This window comes from Lolium rigidum, chromosome 7 (assembly GCF_022539505.1).
Source record: "Lolium rigidum isolate FL_2022 chromosome 7, APGP_CSIRO_Lrig_0.1, whole genome shotgun sequence".
In the NCBI taxonomy this organism is placed as follows: Eukaryota; Viridiplantae; Streptophyta; class Magnoliopsida; order Poales; family Poaceae; genus Lolium; species Lolium rigidum.
Window position 1 is genome coordinate 204,679,588 of NC_061514.1, and position 22,322 is coordinate 204,701,909.

At 50.4% G+C, this 22,322-nt stretch overlaps 1 protein-coding gene across 1 annotated transcript; it reads left to right on the forward strand.

Annotated features, from left to right (window-relative positions):
• The first annotated feature begins 20,373 nt into the window (after window positions 1-20,373).
• On the forward strand, window positions 20,374-22,322 carry LOC124676627 (pentatricopeptide repeat-containing protein At1g59720, chloroplastic/mitochondrial-like). Its single transcript, XM_047212667.1, has one exon. It carries the CDS (start codon window positions 20,374-20,376, stop codon window positions 22,021-22,023), a length of 1,650 nt encoding a protein of 549 aa, XP_047068623.1. The 3' UTR covers window positions 22,024-22,322.

Here is a 22,322-nt window from a genome sequence, read left to right on the forward strand (position 1 = left end):
ACCCGGTGGAACTCCACAAGGAACTCCTGTGAAGGAGTAATCGAAGCGCAAGCCATAGCTTGGTTTTGCAACGGGTGCAGAAGAGGTTCGCCCCTGTGGCAGAAGCTCCAGAGGAACATGCCGACAACTTTGTCGGAAATGATACGTGTGGCGGATAGCTACGCATTGGGAGACCCAATGCAACCGGCAGTGCAGGCAGAGCCAGCACAAACAAGCCAACCACGCCAAGATCAGTACCGGGATAACCGGCACAACAAAAGAAGGGAATAATTCCCGGATCAGAGGTACGGTCCGCAGCAAGTTGCTGCTGTACAAGATAACTCTGGCGCCAGCGGCAGCCAGAGGCAGAAAACCGGATCGCAGCCATGGGCGGGTTCTAAGAAACAATGGGTCGAAAAGAAACCCTGGGGCCAGAAAAAGAACTGGAAAGAACATGCGAAGTACACCATGGAAGCAGCTATGGACCAACCTTGCCGGTGGCACACACCGAATCCGGCTAATCTGTCTAACCATTTGACGAAGGATTGCTCTTGGACTAAGTACCTGATGTTGAAAGGTGCGGTAAAAGATGCGCAAGCACAAGGCTGTACCACGATATTACCACCGTCGCAAGATATGCTGCATCAGCATCCCTTACCACCACCACCACCGCTTACCGGAGCAAATGCTCTACCGGTACAGCCTCAGCCAAACCGGCAGCAGCACCAGCAAATTCATCAGGTGGGTGATGGCAATGGCCAACCGCCACCGCCGGCACCTTTGGGCCGGAATGTTTACCAAGATCCAGACCTATGCTGTGTTGTGTTCGTTACTGAGCCAACTGACAAGCAGAGCTTATACCGTCGCTCTATGGAAGTGAATGCAGTGATGCCGGCAGTACCAAGGTACATGCTGTGGTCTGATCAGGAAATCACCTGGTCATTCAAGGATCATCCGAAAATCATGCCCAATCCGGGTGGTTATGCTCTTGTTGTGGACCCTATCATGCATGGGCCAACGGCTCGAGTGCGGTTCAGCAAGGTGCTGATTGACAATGGAAGCAGCATAAACATTATGTACCGGAACACCATGCGTACGCTGGGAATCACTGAGAACATGCTGCAACCAACTCACACTACGTTCCATGGGATCGTTCCGGGTTTGTCCTGCTCGCCCATGGGAAAAGTCCGGGTGGATGTGTAGTTTGGTGGATGCGACAATTGCCGGGTGGAAAATGTTCTGTTCGAAGTGGTGGACTTAGACAGTCCTTACCATGCGCTGCTGGGGAGACCGGCGTTGGCATCATTTATGGCCTCAACTCATACGGCGTATCTCAATATGAAGATGCCGGCACCATCTGGACCCTTGAACGTAGTGGGAAACTACAAGGTCTCGCTGGAAACCGCTTCCACCGGATCAAATCTGGCCGAATCGTTGGTGATCGCAGAAGAAAAAAGGAGAATGCAAACTGCGGTTGCGCTGGCTCAGTCCTCGCAGTTGAGTTTAGCTGCAATGAGTGGCAACCTTGGCACACCGGCATTAAGGCCAACCAAGGAAACAAAAGACATCGTGTTGGACCCGGCTCACCCTGAGCGCACCGTTCGTATCGGTGTCGGTCTCAGTGAGGCATAGGAAAGCGCGCTCATCAACTTCCCCTGTGAGAATCGGAATATCTTTGTCTGGTCTACTGATGATTTGGTAGGTGTTCCGAGGGAGTTGGCGGAGCACTCTTTGAATGTCCGGAAGGATGCGAAGCCGGTAAGACAGCCGTTGCGCCGGTTTGCTGAAGATAGGAGAAAGATTATCGGAGAAGAGGTGACAAAGTTGTTGGTTGCCGGATTCATCATGGAAGTACTACATACTGAATGGCTAGCCAATCCGGTGCTGGTCGAGAAGAAAAAAGAGGAGAACCTTGAGGCAAAAGCTCCAAAGGTGTGGCGCATGTGCATCGACTACACCAACCTGAACAAGGCTTGTTCGAAAGATCCTTTCCCTTTACCCCGGATCGATCAAGTGATTGATTCCACTACTGGATGTGAACTGCTGTCGTTCCTGGATGCCTATTCCGGTTTCCACCAAATTCCCTTGAAAAAGGAAGATCAAATAAAAACTGCGTTTATCACCCCGCACGGGGCTTATTGCTATGTTACTATGCCTTTCGGTTTGCGCAACGCTGGTGCAACGTACCAGCGCTGCATGCAAAAGTGTTTGTTTGACCAAATCGGAAAGAATGTGGAGGTCTATGTGGATGACATTGTGATAAAAACGAAGGTCAAGGAAACCTTGATCGATGATTTGAGGCAAACGTTTGATAACCTAAGAAGGTTCCAGATGAAACTCAATCCGGCAAAATGCACCTTCGGTGTGCCAGCCGGCAAATTGCTTGGCTTTCTCGTGTCTAGCCGGGGCATTGAGGTTAATCCGGTAAAGATCCGGGCCATAGAAAGAATGCGATACCGCAAGAGCTCAAAGATGTGCAAAAGTTTACCGGAAGCTTGGCATCGCTAAGCCGGTTCATAAGCAGGTTGGGGGAAAAGGCCCTACTGCTCTATGCTTTGATGAAAAAATCCGATACCTTTGTCTCGACCCCTCAGGCAGACGCAGCGTTCAAAGAGCTGAAAACAATGCTAGCCACAGCGCCGATATTGGCTTCGCCTCTAGAAAGAGAGCCCATGCTGTTGTACATAGCAGCAACAAACCGGGTTGTGAGTGTAGTAGTTGTGGTTGAAAGAGAAGAGGAAGGAAAAACCGTGCAAAGACCGGTATACTACCTGAGTGAGGTGTTCTCCCTCTCAAAACAAAACTACCCTCACTTCCAGAAAATGACTTATGGCGTGTTCATGGCCGCCACAAAGCTCAAGAACTACTTTGAAGAACATCCCATGAAAGTAGTGAGCGAGACACCAATTTCCGATATCATGGGAAACAAGGATGCTAGCGGCAGGATTGCCAAGTGGGCAATTCAGGTATCACCATATATACCGGAGTACGAAAGAAGGGACGCCATAAAATCACAAGCTTTAGCTGATTTCTTGGTTGATTGGGCGGAAATGCAATACAAACCGCCAGAACACAAGGTAGAGTACTGGAAGATGCACTTTGATGGATCCAAACTCAAGGAGGGTCTGGGCGCCGGTGTGGTGCTTACTTCGCCTAAGGGAGATCATCTCCGGTATGTTTTACAAGTGCACTTCAGAGCATCAAACAATGTTGCTCAGTACGAGGCTCTGATCCATGGGCTCAAAGTCGCAAAAGAAATCGGTGCGCACCGGATCATTTGCTATGGAGATTCAGATCTTGTGGTGCAGCAGTGTTCCGGAGATTGGGACGCAAAAGATGCCGACATGGCCTCATACCGGTTTCACGTGCAAAAGATTGCCGGCTTCTTCGAAGGATGTGAGTTTCACCATGTGCCGCGGGCGGAAAATGAAGCCGCAGATACGCTTTCCAAGTTAGGCTCCTCCCGGCAGGAAATTCCTCCCGGAGTGGCTTTGGCTCACCTAAGGACTCCATCGATCAAACCGAGTCCGGAATCAGAGTCAATTTTTGTACCGGAGTCACACGTTGTGCCAATGGACATTGACGAAGGAAACCCGGGGACTGTTCCGGTAAACCCGGGGACTGCAGTGTCAAAACCGGAAGAAGCTATGCTGGTGGACAGTATGGAGGTAGACGTACCGGTATTCCTAGTCCGGGAAGCACCAACTTGGGTTGAACCTATTAAGGAATTCCTGATCAACGGCACCTTGCCGGTTGACGAAAACGAATCGAGAAGGAACCAGAGAAGGTCCAAGGCCTACACTATCATCAATGGTGAGGTATACAAAAGAAGTGTTACCGGCGTCCTCCAGAGATGCATGGAGCCAGAAGAGGGAAAAGAAATGCTGGTAGAGGTTCACCAAGGAGAATGTGGGCACCATGCTTCATCAAGGGCTCTGGTGGCAAAAGTCTTCCGGCATGGGTTCTATTGGCCCACAGACTTTGGAAAATGCCGAGGACTTGGTACGAAAGTGCAACGGCTGCCGCCGGTACGCCAAGCAAAATCATCCCCCAGCCTTCGGTCTCAAAACTATACCATTGACTTGGCCATTTGCTGTTTGGTGCCTTGATATGGTTGGTCCATTTAAAACCGCAAGGGGCAATATGACACATGTACTGGTGATGGTGGATAAGTTCACCAAATGTTTGGAAGTGAAGCCTATCGCAAAGTGTGATGGGTATAGGGCTGTGAAATTCTTAAAAGATGTGATCTTGCCGTATGGATACCCGCATAGCATCATCACTGACAATGGCACAAACTTTGCTCAAGGTGAGTTCAAAAGGTTTTGTGAGGATAACAATATCCGGTTGGATTTTTGCTCCGTAGCACACCCGCAAGGCAATGGCCAGGTTGAAAGGACAAATGCTCTGGTGCTTTCCGGTATCAAGCCAAGGCTGATCGAACCGCTTGAAAAGTCACCAGGATGTTGGCTGGATGAGCTACCATCCGTACCGTGGACCATCCGGACAACACCAAACCGGTCTACCGGATACACTCCGTTCTTCATGGTTTATGGGGCGGAAGACGTAATTCCAACCGATATCATTCACGATTCACCAAGGGTTCAAGTCTATACCGAAGAGGAGGTAAAAGAGGCCCGAGAAAATGATGTGGACTTGCTAGAAGAAGCAAGAGAGCTGGCTTTGGCAAGAACAGCCATATACCAGCAGAACCTCAGACGCTATCATAGCCGGAAGGTTAACCCGAGGGTTTTCCGGGAGGGAGATCTGGTGTTACGCCTAGTGCAGCGCACTGAGGGACGCCACAAGCTCTCACCTCCGTGGGAAGGACCTTTCATTGTGAGCAAGGCTCTGCACAATGATGCCTACTACCTAATCGATGCACAGGAATCGAAGAAAGGCAAGGCGGACAGGTCCAGAGGAAACCAAGCGCCCATGGAACATAGCACTACTGCGTCCTTTCTATTCCTGAAGTTGTGCTGTAAGAGGTTCTTTTTTGTACCTTAAATGCTATGAATAAAGATGCCGGCACCTCGAATGAATCTCGGGGACTGCCTCTACCAAAAGTTGCATGAAATGTGTTTATTTTTTCAGTTTACCGATTGCTTTGTGAACATTTTTCTTTCCGGTTTAGTAATGTGCTAAACCTACCGGAGTCTTTGACTATGCTGTTGTCCGCAGACCGGCTTCATGGAAAGCAAGATAAACCGGTAGGAACTAAGCACGTGAAACACGAAGAGGATGAATGGGAACAATCAATCCGGAAAAATGTAACTAACCCCGGTTGTACCGGTTTTTTGTGAAAATTTTGAATTATTTCTAAGTTCAAGAAAATGCTTGCTTGGCAAAAGAACTTTGTGACTCATACGCCAAAAAACCCAGAGAGGTAGGCAGAGGCAAAGCAAAAGAACCAAGTGTGCATCGGATTGGATGCCGAAACAATTCCGGAATCTTCACAGTGCAAGATCAAAGCAAACGATATGCAAAATGCTAAGCTAGCACATAAAACTTAACTTAAATGGTTACCGGTAAAGAGATACCGGCATAATTGTTGTAGCACAACCAAAAGGCATGATTGTTTTATCTTACATCTCAAACCCCGGCATTCCAGGGTAGAATTTAACAAACTGAAAGTTTTGAAGCAACATATATAAAGGGGAACAAGATAAGAGGTTCAGGCAATGGGAGGCTGCTCGCCAGCCGCAGGAGCTTCCGGAGGAGCGTCGCCTTCTTCCGGATCAGCCGCGTCCTCTTCGACATCCTCATCCTCCTCGTCCTCGACGGCTCCTTCGTCATCGGAAATTGCATCCTTGACGTCGGGAGGAGGAGGGATGAAGGTGCGCACGTGAGCGAACTCGGCAATGCGGTAGGCTCGGTCCTGGTGCTTGGCGACGCGAACCGGATCCTTGTCAGCAGGCGAGTCGCCACGAAGGGCGTGGAAGGCGTCCAGGTCCAGGTCATCATACCAGGAGCATGCGATGCGCAGCGCCGCATCCGCTCCGGCACGAGCAGCTGAGCACCTCCACTCGCGGATCCTCCGGCATGCGTCCTTCAGGCGCTCATCAACCAGCGTGACGTTGTCAGGCACCGGCTCCCCAGGCCACAACACTTTGAAGATTTGGAGCGCAGCATCCGGAAGAGCGTTCATGTGCCGGTCGACGGAGCGCATGTGCTGGATCCGGGCGGAGAGCGCGACCAGATAGTCGTAGCCGTCCCAGGGCGCATCCGGGCTTGGCAAAGTTTGCTTGGCCCTGTGCTCCGTGACCTTGGCAACAGCATGCCTCTGGGAGTCCGGGAAGATCCCTACAAAGAAAAAGAAAAGAAAGAGCAGCCGGTGTAAGAGCATACCGGTATAAACTAAAAGCTTTTAAGCAAGAGAAAAAAGAGAGGAATCACTTACTGCGGGCGAGGGAGTCGATCTGCATCACCATCTGATCATAGTCGGCTTGATCAGCGGTGAGCTGGGTGATCTTGTCCTGCACAGCCTTCCGCGCGGCAGCTTCTTCCTCCAGCTCCTTCCGCAGCCCAGCAGTGGAGTCTGTATACTCCTCCAGAGTCTCGTCTAGTTTGACCTCTGCAGCGGCTTTGCTCCTTGAGCTCGCGCGCGTGCCGGAGCTCAGCCTCCATGGCCCGCTCCTTCATCTCGCGGTGCGCGGTGGTGAGCTGCTCCTTTTCGGCTGAAATCCGGAAGAGTTTTGTTAGCAAAGAGAAATCCAGTGTGACGAAACATGCCAAACAAGTAAAAGCAAGGAATGGTACCCTTGAGCGCGGTAAGCTCGGTGGAGAGAGCCTCGAAGGAGACTTCCGGAAGCGCTGAAATGCAAAAAGTTAGGAACTAAAAAGAAAAAGCAACCGGTAAAAAGAAGACGGAAGAGCAAGAACTAACCTTGGCATTTGCTGTGGGCCTCGGACAGCTCCCGGTGCTCCCACAGCATCTCTTCAAAGAGCTGTTTCCGGGTGTCCAGCGTGCTCTGTTCATGTTAAGAAAAGGATCCGGTAAAAAACATGCCGGCAGGGAGAAAAGTTTCGCGCTAAGTGCTGCGCTCTCAACCCGAAACTCGGGGACTGGCTATGCCGGTTTTTTGTGTTTCTCACAAAGTTTCGCGCTAAGTGCTGTGCTCTCAACCCGAAACTCGGGGACTGGCTATGCTGGTTTTTTGTGTTCCTAACAAAGTTTCGCGCTAAGAACTACGTTCTCAACCCGAAACTCGGGGACTGGGAGGATATACATAATCTTCAGAGCTTGGAAAGAAAACCGGCAAGGATGTAAAAGAGATTGAGGTTTTGCGGCTTACCGTCACGTTGCTGCTGGCATCGTGCCAGGCGTTGTCAAACTCCTTGGCCGCATGCCGTAGCCGGCCATAATGTTGGACGGTGTTGCGGGGGCCGGAGGGGTCGACCACCGGAAGCTTGTCCTTGCCAAGGCCCCGCGTCGCCGGCGTCAGATCCGCCCGATTCCACTTCTCAGCGTAATCGAGCAGATGGCCCAGCTCGGCTCCTTGGCGTTGGAACTCGGTAATCCGGCCAATCTGGGCGGAGGCCGCCTCGGAGGCCACTACGGCGGCACAACCGGTATGCAGAACCATCATCCGCGAACCGAAGAGGGATCCGTGGCCGCAGTTACCACCGCAGCAAGTTGCTGGGCGGTGAGCTTGCCGCTCTCTGGCAGCGTGGGCTTGCCAGGAGCCGGTTTCTCGATGGAGGTTGCCGGAGGAGGAGTTGGCGTAGCCTTGGCAGGCTCAGGAGCTTCCGGAGCGTCCTTCGCCGGAGAGGATCTAGCCGGCCCGGAAGAATCCGGCATGGCCTTGGAGGGGGAGGAAGAGGTCTTCTTCTTCTTCTTCTTCTTCTTCTTCTTCTTCTTCTTCTGAGCAGGAGGAACCAGAGGTTCCGCCTGCCCGACGTTTTCAGTGTCGGCACCGATGTTGCTGGCCCCGGTGTCTTGGGTATCTGGAGGGGAGACAAAGTCCCCCTCCGCGCGGTGATCAGAAGGTTTTGGGGCCACGCGCCCCGAACTTGTGTTGCCCCCGCAGGGGAGGCAGAAGGATTGCTGACACCAGATGGTACCGGACTTGGCTGAGGAGGAGGTGAGGCCCTCGCGGTTCCCTCAGAGGTCTCTGGCCTCATGCCAGAGGCGCTCTTGGAGATCTTCAGGGCAGGCCTGAGAAAGATAGAGAAAAAACAAGTTCAGAAAAGGCAACCGGGAAAAGAGAATCAAAAAGCAAAGAGTCAAGAGAAAAATAGGAAGTGAAATCGGAAACTTACCCGGAAGCCACCGGCATCTCTCGAGACCGGCGTCGCTTGGTGGATACCTTCCTCCCGCCAATAACTTCCTGCCGGGAGCGTTTGCCGGAAGGGGCTTCGCTTGAACCGGCCTCGGGCGTGGGCGCCTTGTTCTTGCGGCCCTGGGAGGTGAGCTTCTCCAGAAATTCAGCCCCAACCTCGGCCTGAAGTGGGGTGGCGCGCTCCACAACCTGTGGGTCGGCGCTGGCTGAGGCAGCGCCTACAGAAAGATGATACATGAGAAGGCGAAAGAGCAAAATACCTCAAGTATGGTAACCCCATCATCCGAATCAGAGTCCTTGCCGGAAAAGTTACCGGGGCGTGGAATGTGGGTGCGGCCTATCTTCTGCTCTCCCTTCACGTAGGGGTCAGCGTCGGAGTCGTCCTCGAAAACCCGGTCCGGCGTGTAGGAAGCCGGATGCTCCTGGCCGATCCGGCGGAAGTTCTGAGATACAAAGACAACATGTTAGAGCAAGATACGTATGGTAATACCGGAAAAAGCTTCCCAAAGATCCCAGAGTCTTACTCTCCGCGAAGGAGAGTTGCGCCGGCTATAAGGGGCCAACCCGTATTTCCAGCTGGGGCTCAGCGGGTTTTGGCAGATCTGCTTGGCCTTAAGGACCAAGTCAGTAGGGCTCAGCCGGTGGGTTGTGATCCTTGTCGGGTCCATTGGCCCCGACATCTCGCTGATCTTGTGGGCGCGCCGCTGAAGGGGCAGCACCCGGCGCGCGAGGAAGGCGCGGACTAGATCCTCCGCGCAGAGGTTGGTCTCCTCCTTGTTGATGTCAATGAAGCCGGCGATCCGGGTGGACTCCTTGTCATCCTTGGGATGGTGGAGCCAATTCTTCATGGAGGGCGGCCCGGGAACATATGCCGGAAGATTGATGAAGTCTTCCGGACCGCCGTTCCGAACGTAGAAAAAGGTCCTCTGCCAGGTCCGGACAGAGTCCAGACCGGAGAGTTTGTAGAAGTTGCTTCCGGCGCGGGGAGACAGAATGCAGCCCCCACACCGGACAAAGGGTTTGGGCTGAGGAAGTTTCCTATCTTGGATAGAATTCTTCCGAGGATAGTAAAAGAAAGAGAAATTATCAACAGAAGGAGTGATACCGCAGTATCCCTCCATGAACGCGGTGAAGGAAGAAAGATAAAAGATAGCGTTGCCCGGAAGATGGTGGGGCTGAAGCTCGTAGAAGTCGAGGAAGCGCCGGAAGAAATCTGACGCTGGAAGGCCCAAGCCGCGCTCAAAATGAGCGGCAAAGACCACAATTTCACCCGGCTCAGGCTCCGGCTGACGCTCCTCGCCAGGGATTCGGCACCAAACCTCTTCCGGAATCCTCCGGGAGCGGTAGAGCCAGTCGATTTCCGCCTGGGTCACGTCGGAGCCCATCCAGGCTCCTCGCGTGTAGGAGTCCAGATCTACTCTGGCACCTTGGCTGGAGCTGCCGGCTTCTCCTTGGTTACCGGTAGCAGGGGCTGAGCTACCAGTACCAGCCTCGCTCTGGGCGAGATCTGCCTCAAGCCCATCGAAACAAGATGTGGGGATTACAGTGTGGCGGCTACCGGAAGAAGAATCCGAAAAGAGGTCCTCGGAAGACATTTTCCGGAAGGTTTCGGAATCTACCTAGAAACAGATTTCCCAAGATCAAGCCCCGCGCGAAGATCTACGAGTAAGAGGAAAAGCAAAGGAAAAGAGGAGGTAAATACCCTACCGGCCCAAGAACTGAAAAGCAAAAAAGAAAGAGGCAAATGCACATCGGGCCTAACCTGAGGCGGCAGAGTAGTTGAGGAAGAAGGTCGCCGGAGACGCGGCGAGCTCGCGACCGACGGAGAAGGACAGCGGCGAAGATGAGCAGAGGGCGCCTGCGGGAACCCGATGCTGCAGCGGACGAGGAGCTTCAAAGACCCTCTGCGCGACGGAGAGTCCTGGCGCAGCGCGAAGAAAGGCTGGACTTCGTCGGAGCAGCAACTCGGCGGAGAACGGCGGCGACGAGGGCGCAACGGGCGAGAGGGCTTAGAGCGCAGGGAAGGGGGCAAATGCGGAGAGAAGACGAAGAGGAACCGCTCCCCCCTTATAAAGGAAAAAAGAGAAGTGGGCCGGAAACCGCTGGGCCGCGGCGGTTCGGATCGTGGGCCGCCACGTGGCGCGCAGATACACGCGCCAAAAATACAAAGACACAGGAAGGCCACACGGATCCGGAACGGCAGCGCGGATCCGGTGCGGCGCCATAAATGCTGGCATAGAAGACGAACCGAAGTGACCACTGACACTGTCGCGCGCCAGGCACAGTGCGCATGTCACTGACAGGCACGGTACTCGAGATATTCTCGACCTCGTCGAGGAGAGGTTTAATGACAAGAGATGCCGGAGAAAATCGGTACAGAGACATAAGTTCGGCAAGGACGCCGAAGAGTTTGATCCGGATTCCGGAAGGGTTAAACCGGAACCTTGAGAAAGGAAAACCTGGCATGGTCCGTTGGATAGGATCCACCGGACTATACCAGCTTCGGGGACTAATGTTGGGGGGATGACCCCCGGTATGCCAAAGGCATGCCAAACCGGATGGTTTAGGCCATCAAAGTACCGATTTAAAGGTTGTTCCGGATAGCGAAAGTTGATTCAGAGAATCATACCGATATCCCAAGGAGGGGGATACCGGAACTAGCTAAGAGCGTACCAGAATACCGGAACAGGCTACACTGTAGCACGTCGGCAAAGACCAGTCAAAGATGCTCTCCAGAGCTAGAAGACAAAGATGAGCGAAGCACTTCAGCTTTAATCGAAGCCATGACGCCAAAGGCAAAGGATGACGTAAAAGGTGCCGGAGGATGTCACGGCTTCTGATTAAAGGCATACCGGCATCACCGGTAGCTAAAGTAGCTTTGTAAAGTAGTTTGTCTAGTCAAAGATCCCATTAGGGTTTCTAGGTTTTTTCCCCTGTAAGCCACCCTCTGCCCTATATAAGGAGAGGGGGCACAGCCCTTCGCGGGCACGACGACGACCTTGACGTTGTTCTGCATTACCAATCTTGTACATAGAAACTTGTAAGCACTTGACATGAGGAAATAGAGAGATCTAGTGTTGTACTTGTTCTTGAGTTCATCATCTTCTACCTTCGGCTCAAGCCAAGTTCTTGAGGAATCCATCCAGAAACCTCTCCATTCATACCAAAAACCCTCCCCCAAATCCTCTAGCGTCCCGGCCCCAAGATAAGCCATCCCATGACATCTGTCTGTTCACCACGACGACAATGTCGGGGATGGGATAATCCCCTCATCCGACACGAGCATCGCTACACGTAGGCCCAGAGGTGGCATCAAGCTTTGCTCATGACGCGCAATCGAGGGATGCTAAGGAAGATGGTGCCGAATGTTTCAAGTACTTATGTTTTATTTATTTTTCTTGTAAGAATATTCTTGCAAGGGCTCGTTTTAGATAATACTAGACAATTCCCCGCGCGTTGCTGCGGAAATGTATGGTAAAAAATACTTTATGGAAATATATTAAATTCCTGGAAAACATATATTAATGCTTGCATAAATATTAAATTAGAAAATCAAAATTTAACTATGCCATTCTCATGAAACATGAAATATAAGAATATAACATAGTATGTGTACATGCCTAGTCGAAATGAATATGTCTCTGGATGGTTCCAAGACGACCTAGGATACACACCAAAGATGTTAATTGCGTCACGGCCCGGAAGCGAAAAAAAGTTCCATACAAACTGAAATAAATTAGGAGATCTAAGAAGTCAGAACTAATGGAATTGAAAGACGATTTTGAGAAATCTTTCCAAATCAATGTATGGATGCCTCAAGGTACGACCTATACATGACGTAAAAGATGTTACCTCGCTGCTGCTCTCTTCGTCTTTCTTTGAACCTTCTAGTACCTCCGAAAGGCCAAATCCAGCACACAACGATGTGCTTCTTAATTAATTCCAGTGTTATCTCTTGTCTGTCAATCCATCTGGAGACTCGTTGCTTTTACAGAAGTAGAGGAAGAAAGAATAGAGCCGATATGGCGGCTCTTTGCTTTTCCAGGAAAGTATAAGCTCGTATCGGCAAGGGCGGACAAACCCCGTCACTGAGATCATGATGGCCTGGACCGCTGCATTAACCTGCTGCTTTCCTTCTCAGTTCTCACAGCAACACAACATCGATCCGAGAGAGAAAAAAATTCGTTTGCGTCGCTGACGCGCTTGAGGACATCGCAGGGGGTGACTGAGAGATCGATTTTTATAGCTTGTTCTGGTGCTCGGAGGGGCAAGGGGAGACAGATGGACATAGCTCAACCCAGGAGGCAAAGCGATTTGTTATGAAACAGTGGGAAGGTGAAGCGATGGATTGAACTAAAGCCAAAAGGATGGTTCGTCTCTTCTAGTGGAGCAGTAAAAACATGCATGTCGTCTGTTCATATCATAGCGCAGAGAGATGGGGTGCTGCATGCTATCAGTAGTGGAATCAAGCAATATAAATTAATTCTTTTCTTAGAAATAAAATATGATGTGGCATGTTTGCTGAGGTGGATAGGTTGCATGTTGAGAGAAATCACTTAGTGGGTTGCTTCTATTTAGATATTATAGATATGATCTTAGGATTTTTTTTTCTTTTTTTGCAAAATTGATGGTTCGGTTTAGTGTGACAGTATAGGAATTGGCGAGTTGGAGAAATGTCTTTCTTCTGTGTATATGGGACATCCAGTGCACGATCTCACCATGTTTTATTGCATACCAATTCGATTGAAGATTCCAAAACACAATAAAAATTGGAAAATGATTGTAATCCTCCAGGGGATGGCACGCCCGCAGCCTCCTCCTTCCGTGCGTGACGCGTGTTCATGGGACCCACCACACCGCACGTTATCGTTTCCCTTTCCTGTCCACTCGTTGCTTTCCCCATCCTCTCACCTTTTTCACCACTAGTAAACGTGCACGTGCAATGCACGTGTAAGATTATGAATTTGTTTGCCAATATAACAAATTATCACTCAGGTATAATAACATACTTATATAATTTTTTTTGACAACTTTACCGTAGGGGAAACCCCTCCCTACGGTGTAATTTTATATATTAAAGGGAGACCACACTGTACAAAACGGAAACACCCAAGTGGGCTTATTACATTGATGAAGCATGAGATCACTTTGGAAACAGACTCTCCAACGTCCAAATGAAAGCTGGTTGATTTTGGAAGATCAAATTATTTTGAATTTTCCAAACATTCCATGCGGCACAAAGCTACCACCTCCATAAAGCATGGGCCCATAAATTTTGCTTTGCCAATAAAATTCATGTCAAAATTGGCTTGGAAATATCCCAATGTATACCAATGGCCTCAGTCAAAAAATAAGTGCTCCCTGGTTTCAAGTTGTTTCGACGTGCACAACACATATTCAGGACCGGAATTTAATTGCCAATGCTTCCTTAGAATCAAGTCCCTTGTGTTCAATCGGTCATGTATCAAAAGCCAGGAGAATACTTTAAGTTTAGGCAACATATTTGATTTCCAAACAACATTCAGAACAGCATCTACCGGGAGCTGTCCGAACAGAAAATTATAAAACTTATACAGATATTTCAATAAACATTGCTCAAAAGCCAAGTAAATTCACAATATTCAAATAATTATGTCCCAATGTGCTTGTCCAAATCGACTTTTGGGGTGTCGCCTTCACATTCTTTGTTGTTGTATGTAAGCAACCAACACACTGTTCTGTAAGTTGTAGCTGTCCTGCAAGTGCATCATATATGCTTATCATGAAGAGATCACATTGACGGTCTACGTGAACACTTGATTACAAGGATCAGTACTTTTTTTCATAGTATTAAAAGCAATTTGACAAAGCAAAAAAACACTAAAGTTAGAAAATTATCTGAGCATTTTGCAGACTGGTGATGAAGTTACCATGTGCCACCACCAGCACTACCCTACTCAGAACACCATTAGCCAAAGCATCTTGAAAAAAGTAATGACTTCTTCACATACAGCTCGGGTGGGCGCAGCAAATTCCGTATGGTAATGTGCATCTTCATTTGTGTTTTGAATATTTGGAATATCTGCTTCTCTAACCTTAGTCACCGGGGAAACATAACAGTGTGAAAACGTATCAGCATAGTAGGGACTGACCTTGTGTTGTTCGATAAGCTTCAGAGCATGTTTATCAGCTTTCTGATACTCGCGTCCTGGCAGCATAAGATTGGACCTTGTTGCATTCTATACAGAGAAGGTCACAAGTTAGCAGTTCAATACAATAAATGACAAAAAAAAATCTACATGGATGACAATGATTCGGTCTCTCAGATACAAATAATCCAACTGAAAAGAATTTGACACCCAAACAGCCACCAAGCACTGAAGCAAGCAACTAATAAAGCACTGATACTCATACTCATATTCCTATTAAACAATTGATAAAGCCCTGATTAGAAAAATTATCAGAACTGATTTAAATGTTTGATAACTCCCTGAATAAAACATGGACCAGCCAATGAATATTTACAACCATCCAATATCTCTGCTTATATACGTACTACCAACTCTCGTAACTGGATTTCATTGTTTCCCCTCACTCCACCTACAGGTCATGTCCAATCAGCAGATAGTAGTACATAGCACGAATGCTCAGGCAAACTCAATTACTGACACCACGTGACCTTCATGAGGCTGCTGTCCAAGCAACCACGTTTGATAATAAATCAGTGCCATAAGCATAAGTAAGCAATTCAGCATCTACAGAATTTTCTTGATATAAGATTCTCCATTCTAGAACAAAATTTATTTTCTCTGGACATTTTATTAGAGATGTCCTGTACATATTCAGTCTCCTAAACAATTTGCATAATCTGCAGGTACAATTTTTTGAATGCAAAATAAACTGACCGGCATACTGCAATTGATCCTATGTTAGATCCAAGTTAGAAATCTACTAAATAGTAGCGCGCACACATCCAAGATGGCAGAACGAATTTACTTCAGATTCATCCTTTCGCAAAGCCTTTCCCTGCACAATTAATAAAAGAGAAGAAATACATCTTAGATTGAGAACCGAAGATACGTGAGTGAAACCATGGCCTTTGGTGAACTTGGAAGATGATAACAGCCAGTAGAGGGAGATAATTATGTCTTTTTGAACCTAGTGATTATTAATAAAAGAGAAGAAATACATATATGTTAGTTTGAGAACCGGAGATACGTGAGTGAAATCATGGCCTTTGGTGAACTTGGAAGATGATAACAGCCAGTAGAGGGAGATAATTATGTCTTCTTGAACCTACTGATTATTATGTGAAATATTACTACCCATGACTGAAAAATAGCTAATATCATAAATCTAAAAATATTATTATGTAGAGGATTTGCCCAATATCATAAATCTAAAATTATAAAAAAAATGGCATGCACTATAGTTTCAAACTTCTGAAATATGAAAGACCACTCATATGTCTATTGCCTTCTTCCCAGAATTTGAGCCGAACCACTTATTTGTAAAATGTGCTTGGACCTAATTAAGGGGAGTATGAACAAAATAGAAACTATTTAGCATCTAATTTACAGGGGGTGACACATTGTTTACGGATTACCATAAACTGCCCTCAATTCTCTTTACCCATCTCATGGACAGCCGAAAATACCATGGTATATGTAGGTTCTGTAAGACATGTAACTATATGTAGCCGGGATAGATGACGCCGAGGACAGACTATGTGTGTCCTTCCTGCAAAAAAACCCAGTATATGCGGCTCAGATAAGAGGCGATGGAGTTGTGTATGAGACGAATGATGAAACATAAATTTGATACTTTATGCAAGAAATAATTTATTTCAAAAAAAGTAATACTTTATGCAAGAAAAGAATTGTGATGCCTTCTTTATTAGTATTGCTCAGATTAGGGTAGAGCCATGAAAACAGGATATAACACTGAGAGGGGTTCAAACTTAGGAATGATGCTACTGATTTAGATACATGACTATAATTAATAGCCTGACTTCTCTATTTCGAAATCATTGTTCAGTCTAAGCAAAGTACAATCTATGTCCATAGAAACATGAGAAGGATCGAAAAAAAATAGTTTGTCAATTGCTGCAGCTAACAAGTCTCGATGCACGACCCAACTGCGAAAAAGTAGCTGTTACAGCAAATTGCCGCAGCTACATCTGAACATGGAAAAGAACATATGCATTTAATCAGCCAATTGCCCCATCATTTATCCTCAAAGTGAATCAAGGTGCACCAGCTTGATTAGCAAGTTAAAATTATCATGTGTGCCTGTGCAAAATGCATAGATCAATTCATGCCAACAGCTGATAATTAAAAATATCAGCCTTATCGTATTGCATGATGAACGACCGAAAATACACCTGCAAATAAGGGTAGAAAGCATGGTGTCGTACGAAAATCCCCAGTAGCTGCTGGTGTAGAACTTACTCCGAATTCTCTGAAAGGGCAATCTAAAAAATTCATATCTGATCCGGAAACCAAGCTAAGCTGTCAGCAGAAAGGAACATAGAACTCCACGTCTCCACCCCTGTCATCTTTCTTTCAGGTCCCTGCCGCAGAACCATGGCCGATGTAGTCAGGGATGGTGGTAGACTAACCGTTGAGGAGCGCGTGGATCTCTTATTCTCTTATGTGCGGGCAACACATCCGTGGAACCTGCCAGGACTGGCAGCACAAGGAAGAACGCTTGGGTCGATCGACGATGACTACCGCCTCGACTTCCCGGCAATTCCCCGTCGTTGAGGGCGGCCTCGATTCTCCAGCGATTCCCAGTCATTGAGGGCGCGGCTTCGATTCTGCAGCGTCGAGGGCGCACCCCTCCCGTCGAATGCCGGCTCGTGCGGCGGCGGGCAGGGTCGGGCGGCGGTGGCGACCCAATCGGAGGCGGGCCCGCGCGGCATCGGCTGCGGACAGGGAAGCGCAGCAGGCTTCTGTGATGGGCAACGACGGCGACGGTTCCGAAAAAGAATAGGGTCGCCCCCTCACTCGTTCGTGCGTGATTTTCTGATCGAGAGGTTCCAGTCCGCCTGGGCAGTCCGCCGGGTATTGTCCGCTCCTATTTGTAACGTTAGATGGACGATGTATGGCTGAGATCGTTTGGATCACCACCCTTTCTCCCTTTTTATATTAGTGGAGATGGAGCGACCGAATCAGAAGGCTAGCGGACCGGATCAGAAGGCTAGCGAAGGAGCCTCCCAGCACGAGCTCAGACGCCAGCGCGGGTGGCTCCTCCGCCGCCGGGGAGGGGCTCATGGCGCGGAGCCGATTGAACTGCGGCACGCCGGCAGCGAGCATACGGATCTCTGCCTCGCGGGAGTTGGAGGAGGTTTGGCGGCGCGACGACAACGGGCTAGGCCGGCGGCGCGATGACGACGGGCTAGGCCGGCGGCGGGCGCAGAGCGAAGTGGTCGAGCGGGAGGGTGAGGTGGGGTAGCTGGCAGTGGCGGAGCGTGACCGAAAGTAAAGCGGGGGCAAAATTTTCACCCCTAAAATTGTTGTAATTTCAACTTGTTCTATTGACGATGTTCAAGAATGAAATTGCACTTAATTTCTCGATTTAAATAGGTGTTGCATAGCAAATAAGAGAGGACTTATTTACACACCGATGGCCAGCAAATTTTATTTTTTGAGAAATAAGGACTATGTGGAATTTTATTAATTGTCAACAATAGTTATATAAATTAAGCTTGAGGATTCATTAACCCAATTATAAGAATCTTTACTAGAAGAACACTTTCTAGCCAAATCATGAGTAACTTTGTTGGCTTCGCTTGAGCAATGCTTGAACATGACATTTCCAATAAGCCGTGCCAAATCAACACAATCTGCAGAAATAGCTGAGACTTCACCCCACCATGCTTCGCCACCAAAGCATGCTTCAATTTTTTTTTTGTAAAGTCAAGACTCCATTTACACATTGTTGCAGCCTAGGCAATTAGTTATTTTATATGGGAATTGACATAGTACGCAGATTCGATTCTGTTTTTATCTGTAACAACAAGAGAAGCTAACCGATCTTTAAAAAAAAAAAAAAAAAACAAGAGGAAGCTAACCACTATCAAGGAGAAAACATCTACAATAACTGAATAAGTTGATCGCACGGCCCAAGCTATTAACCTATTGCCACCCGGCCCAGCAGGCCGATCTGGGCACACAGCCAACGAACTACACACCAGCATAGTTTAAAATAGCCGGGCTATAGCGCGCTATAGCCTTTCCCGCATGGTGTGGCTACCTGCATTAGTCCACTAAAAAATGTTAAAGTCCTTAAATAGCCGGTTATAGCCAGGCTATAGCCGGGCTATAGCTGTTTTGGGAGGCCGCGGCTATATCCTGTAGCCGACTATTTTAAACATTGACACCAACCACCTAATACGCCCAGGCCTTTTTCACGTTGCTCGCTTTTACACAGGATTAACCACTAGGAAACAAACGATGATGACTGACGTGAAGTATGGCCAGAACTATGTTTGCAAATTTGGAGGGGGGGGGTCGTAGCCCAGGTGCGCCTCCAAGGCGCTCCGCCGGTGGTAGCTGGCCGCCACCTGCCGCCAGGAGCTCGCCCACCTCGCCGCTTTTGAGCTCGTCGCGCTTCTCCGCGTCGATGCCATCAAGGGAAGCCGAGCTCATCGCGGAGTTTCGGCCGGACCCACTACCTCCGACCCCGACGACCACCGATGCGTCCTATGCGCCCTCGTCTGCCCCCACGGTGTGCTCCGTCGCTACGTCAAGCTGCGCCTCCGATGGCCGTCGTTGCTGCGCGCCGTGGGCGTAGATGCTGCCTACTGAGGGCGTCGTTGCTGCCTCCCGTCGGCGGAGGTGCTGCCTGCCGTGGGCACCGTTGCTACCAGCGGTCGACGACGCTGCTGTGTAACCCAATTTGGGGGATGCTACTAGTGGCTGCCACTGGTGCTACCAGCCGAGGACGTCGATGCTACAGGCGGTCGCCGCTGATGCTACCATCACCGCCTCCATCTCGCTGCTTTCGTTAGGAGTTTTGCTGTGCGGACAAATTTTGTTATTTAAGGTGTCCGGCATTTCTACTGACGGAGGGTGGATTTTTTGCTACCATAGGCATAGGATGTTGCTACTAGCGGCTTCTGGTGTTGCTGTTCTAGACGAACGGAGTTGCTGCCACCCTCGGACGGCGTTATTGTCGGCTGCAGGCGAGGTCCACGTTGATGTCTTAGGCTGATACCAATGCATCACACCACTATAGCCTCGCCACGTCAGACTTTACCCCACTCTCACCCCACTCTCACCCCACGGTGCCAGTGCACGAGCTATAGTGCCAGCTCTCACTTTTCTCTCCTCCCTACCGCCTCCCTACCGCCCCCACTAGCATCGCTATCGCCTCCCTCTCGCCCCGCTCTCGCCTCCAACGCGGGCTATAGGCGGGCGGTACCGCCCCTACCGCCGGGCGGTGGATCCACCGCCCGCCGCTAGCGTCTCGCCCGCCTCTCGCCTCCCTCTCGCCCCGACGCGGGCGGTACCGCCCCGCCTCCAGCCCGCGTTGGCACCAGCCTTAGAGGATTTACAACATATGAATAAATTTTTTTGCTACAATTTTTTGTGGTTTTGCTACATCTGCGTAATATGTTTGCTACGGGGTCTCCGATGAGGTCTCCGACGAGACTCCGGCGAGCTTAGACGTTTTCTTTTGTTTCATGGGTGAACCGTTTTTTGCTACATACAATTGCTGCCGGGATGTTATTTTTGCTGCCGGATATGTTTTTTTGCTACATGTAAATCTGAACGTATATGATGTTGATCCGACGGCTGGAGACCCGGGGGCTGGGAAATCAGATCCGCGGGGACGCCCAACACTTTCCATAAAAATTGGAGTGAAATCCGACAGCACGAATCGGAACTAAACTGGAGTAGGTGAAAATCGAAAGGGAGGAAACATGAACGCCAGCCCCCGTTCACGGAAGATTGGCCGGGTTACGGTTATCGCGAGTTGGAGGATTTGGTGGCGCGCTCGATCGGCACCGGGAAAATCCCCGGATCAGCCCATCGCGCGCTGCCGTCCACACAAAAAACCACCGCCACCATATCCTCACTAACCCCGCCATCACCATGCTCGCCTCGCCACCGCCACCGCCGCTGCGATGCCCCCCTCCCTCGCCGCCACGCCGCTCCCCATCACCCCTTCCCACCGCCCAGACCCCACCTCCTCCTCCTCCGTCCAGCTCCTCCGCTCGCTCGCGCGCTCCCGCCGCTCGCACCTCGCCCACCGCGCGCTCCTCCTCTTCCGCTCACTCCACGCCTCCCCGTCCCCACCGCCGCCGCACTTCTCTCTCCCCGCCGCGCTCTCCGCAGCCTCGTTCCTCGCCGCGCTCCCCGAGGGCCGCCAGCTCCACGCTCTCGCCGTCAAGCTCAACCTCGCCCCGGCCCACACAGTCGTCGCCAACTCCCTCCTCCACCTCTACGCCTCCTGCGGCCTCCCCGACGCCGCGCTCGCCCTCTTCCGACACATCCCCGCCAAGTCCCTCGTCTCCTGGAACACCGCCATCGACGCCCTGGTCAGCAACGGCGACCACGTCGGCGCGCTCGAGCTCTTCCGCGAGATGCAGCGGGACGCGGCGGGCCTCGCCCCCGACGCCTACACCGTGCAGAGCGCCATCGGCGCGTGCGCCGGCGCGGGCGCGCTCTCGCTCGGGGTCTACGCGCACGCGCTGCTGCTACGGGAGCTCGGGGGCCACGGCCACGGCGACGCCGTCTCCCGCGACGTGCTCATTAACAACTCGCTCGTGGACCTCTACGGCAAGTGCGGGGCGGCGGAGCTCGCGCGCCAGGTGTTCGACAGGATGCCCCAGCGGGACATCACGTCCTGGAACGTCATGATCCTCACGCTTGCCAACCACGGCCGCGTGCGCGAGTCACTGGAGCTGTTCGATCGGATGACACGGCTGGAGAATGTTGTGCCCAACGCCATCACGTTCGTCGCGGTTCTCAGCGCGTGCAACCATGGCGGGATGGTGGAGGAGGGCAGACGCTACTTCCAGATCATGGTGAGCGAGTACGGGATCAGGCCGAGGATCGAGCACTACGGCTGCATGGTGGACATCTTGGCACGAGCTGGGTTCATTGAAGAGGCCCTGGATGTTGTGTCTGCCATGAACTGCCGGCCTGATGCCATCATCTGGAGGAGCCTGCTTGATGCATGCTGCAAGCAGAATGCCGGGTCGGAGCTCAGCGAGGCCATGGCCAAGATGGCACTTGATGTTCCTGATGATGCTGTAAGTGGCGTCTATGTTCTGCTCTCGAGGGTCTATGCGTCCGCGCAGCGGTGGAACGACGTCGGCATGGTCCGGCGGTTGATGAGCGAGGAGGGTCTCAAGAAGGAGCCAGGGTTCAGCTCTATTGAAATGGACGGCTTGGTTCATCAGTTTGTCGCAGGTGACACGTCGCACCCTCTATCGGAGGAGATATACATGAAACTGGATGAAATTGAAGAGAGGCTCGCATCCTCTGGATACAAGCCTGACTTATCAGAGGCTCGTATGGTTGCTGGCATGGACCATACCAAGGGCGCTGCGCTCCGTCTGCACAGCGAGCGCCTAGCAATATCTTTTGGCTTGCTCAAGGCGAGAGCCGGGGCACCTATTCGGATTCTGAAGAACCTGAGAGTGTGCAAAGATTGCCACACCATCAGCAAGCTCATATCGGAGCTGTATGGTGTCGAGATCATCGTCAGAGACCGGATTCGGTTTCACCATTTCAAGGATGGAGTATGTTCCTGCAAAGACTATTGGTGATCCTTAAGCCATGATATATCCAGAGAGGTTGCGCTGCTGTTTGACTATTTAACGCAAGAGAAAGCGCATTTCTCTAGGCGCTGGGCGCAAAGTGAACTAGAGTGTTCGGTGCTGAGATAGTTCTTTCTTGTTTGATCGACTGGTCAGTTAAACAGAATATTATAGGATATATGACAAATACATTGACCTGGTAAGAAATATGAGATCAATCGGTCGAATATGTATGAATTGGATTTGAATAATTCCCCAAGTCCACTTGTGTGTTGAATTGCAATCATCAGAAAGGAGAGTTGAAATCA

Coding starts and splice junctions, on each gene's coding strand:
- LOC124676627 (XM_047212667.1), top strand. CDS start 20,374: ATGCCCCCCTCCCTCGCCGCCACGCCGCTCCCCATCACCCCTTCCCAC.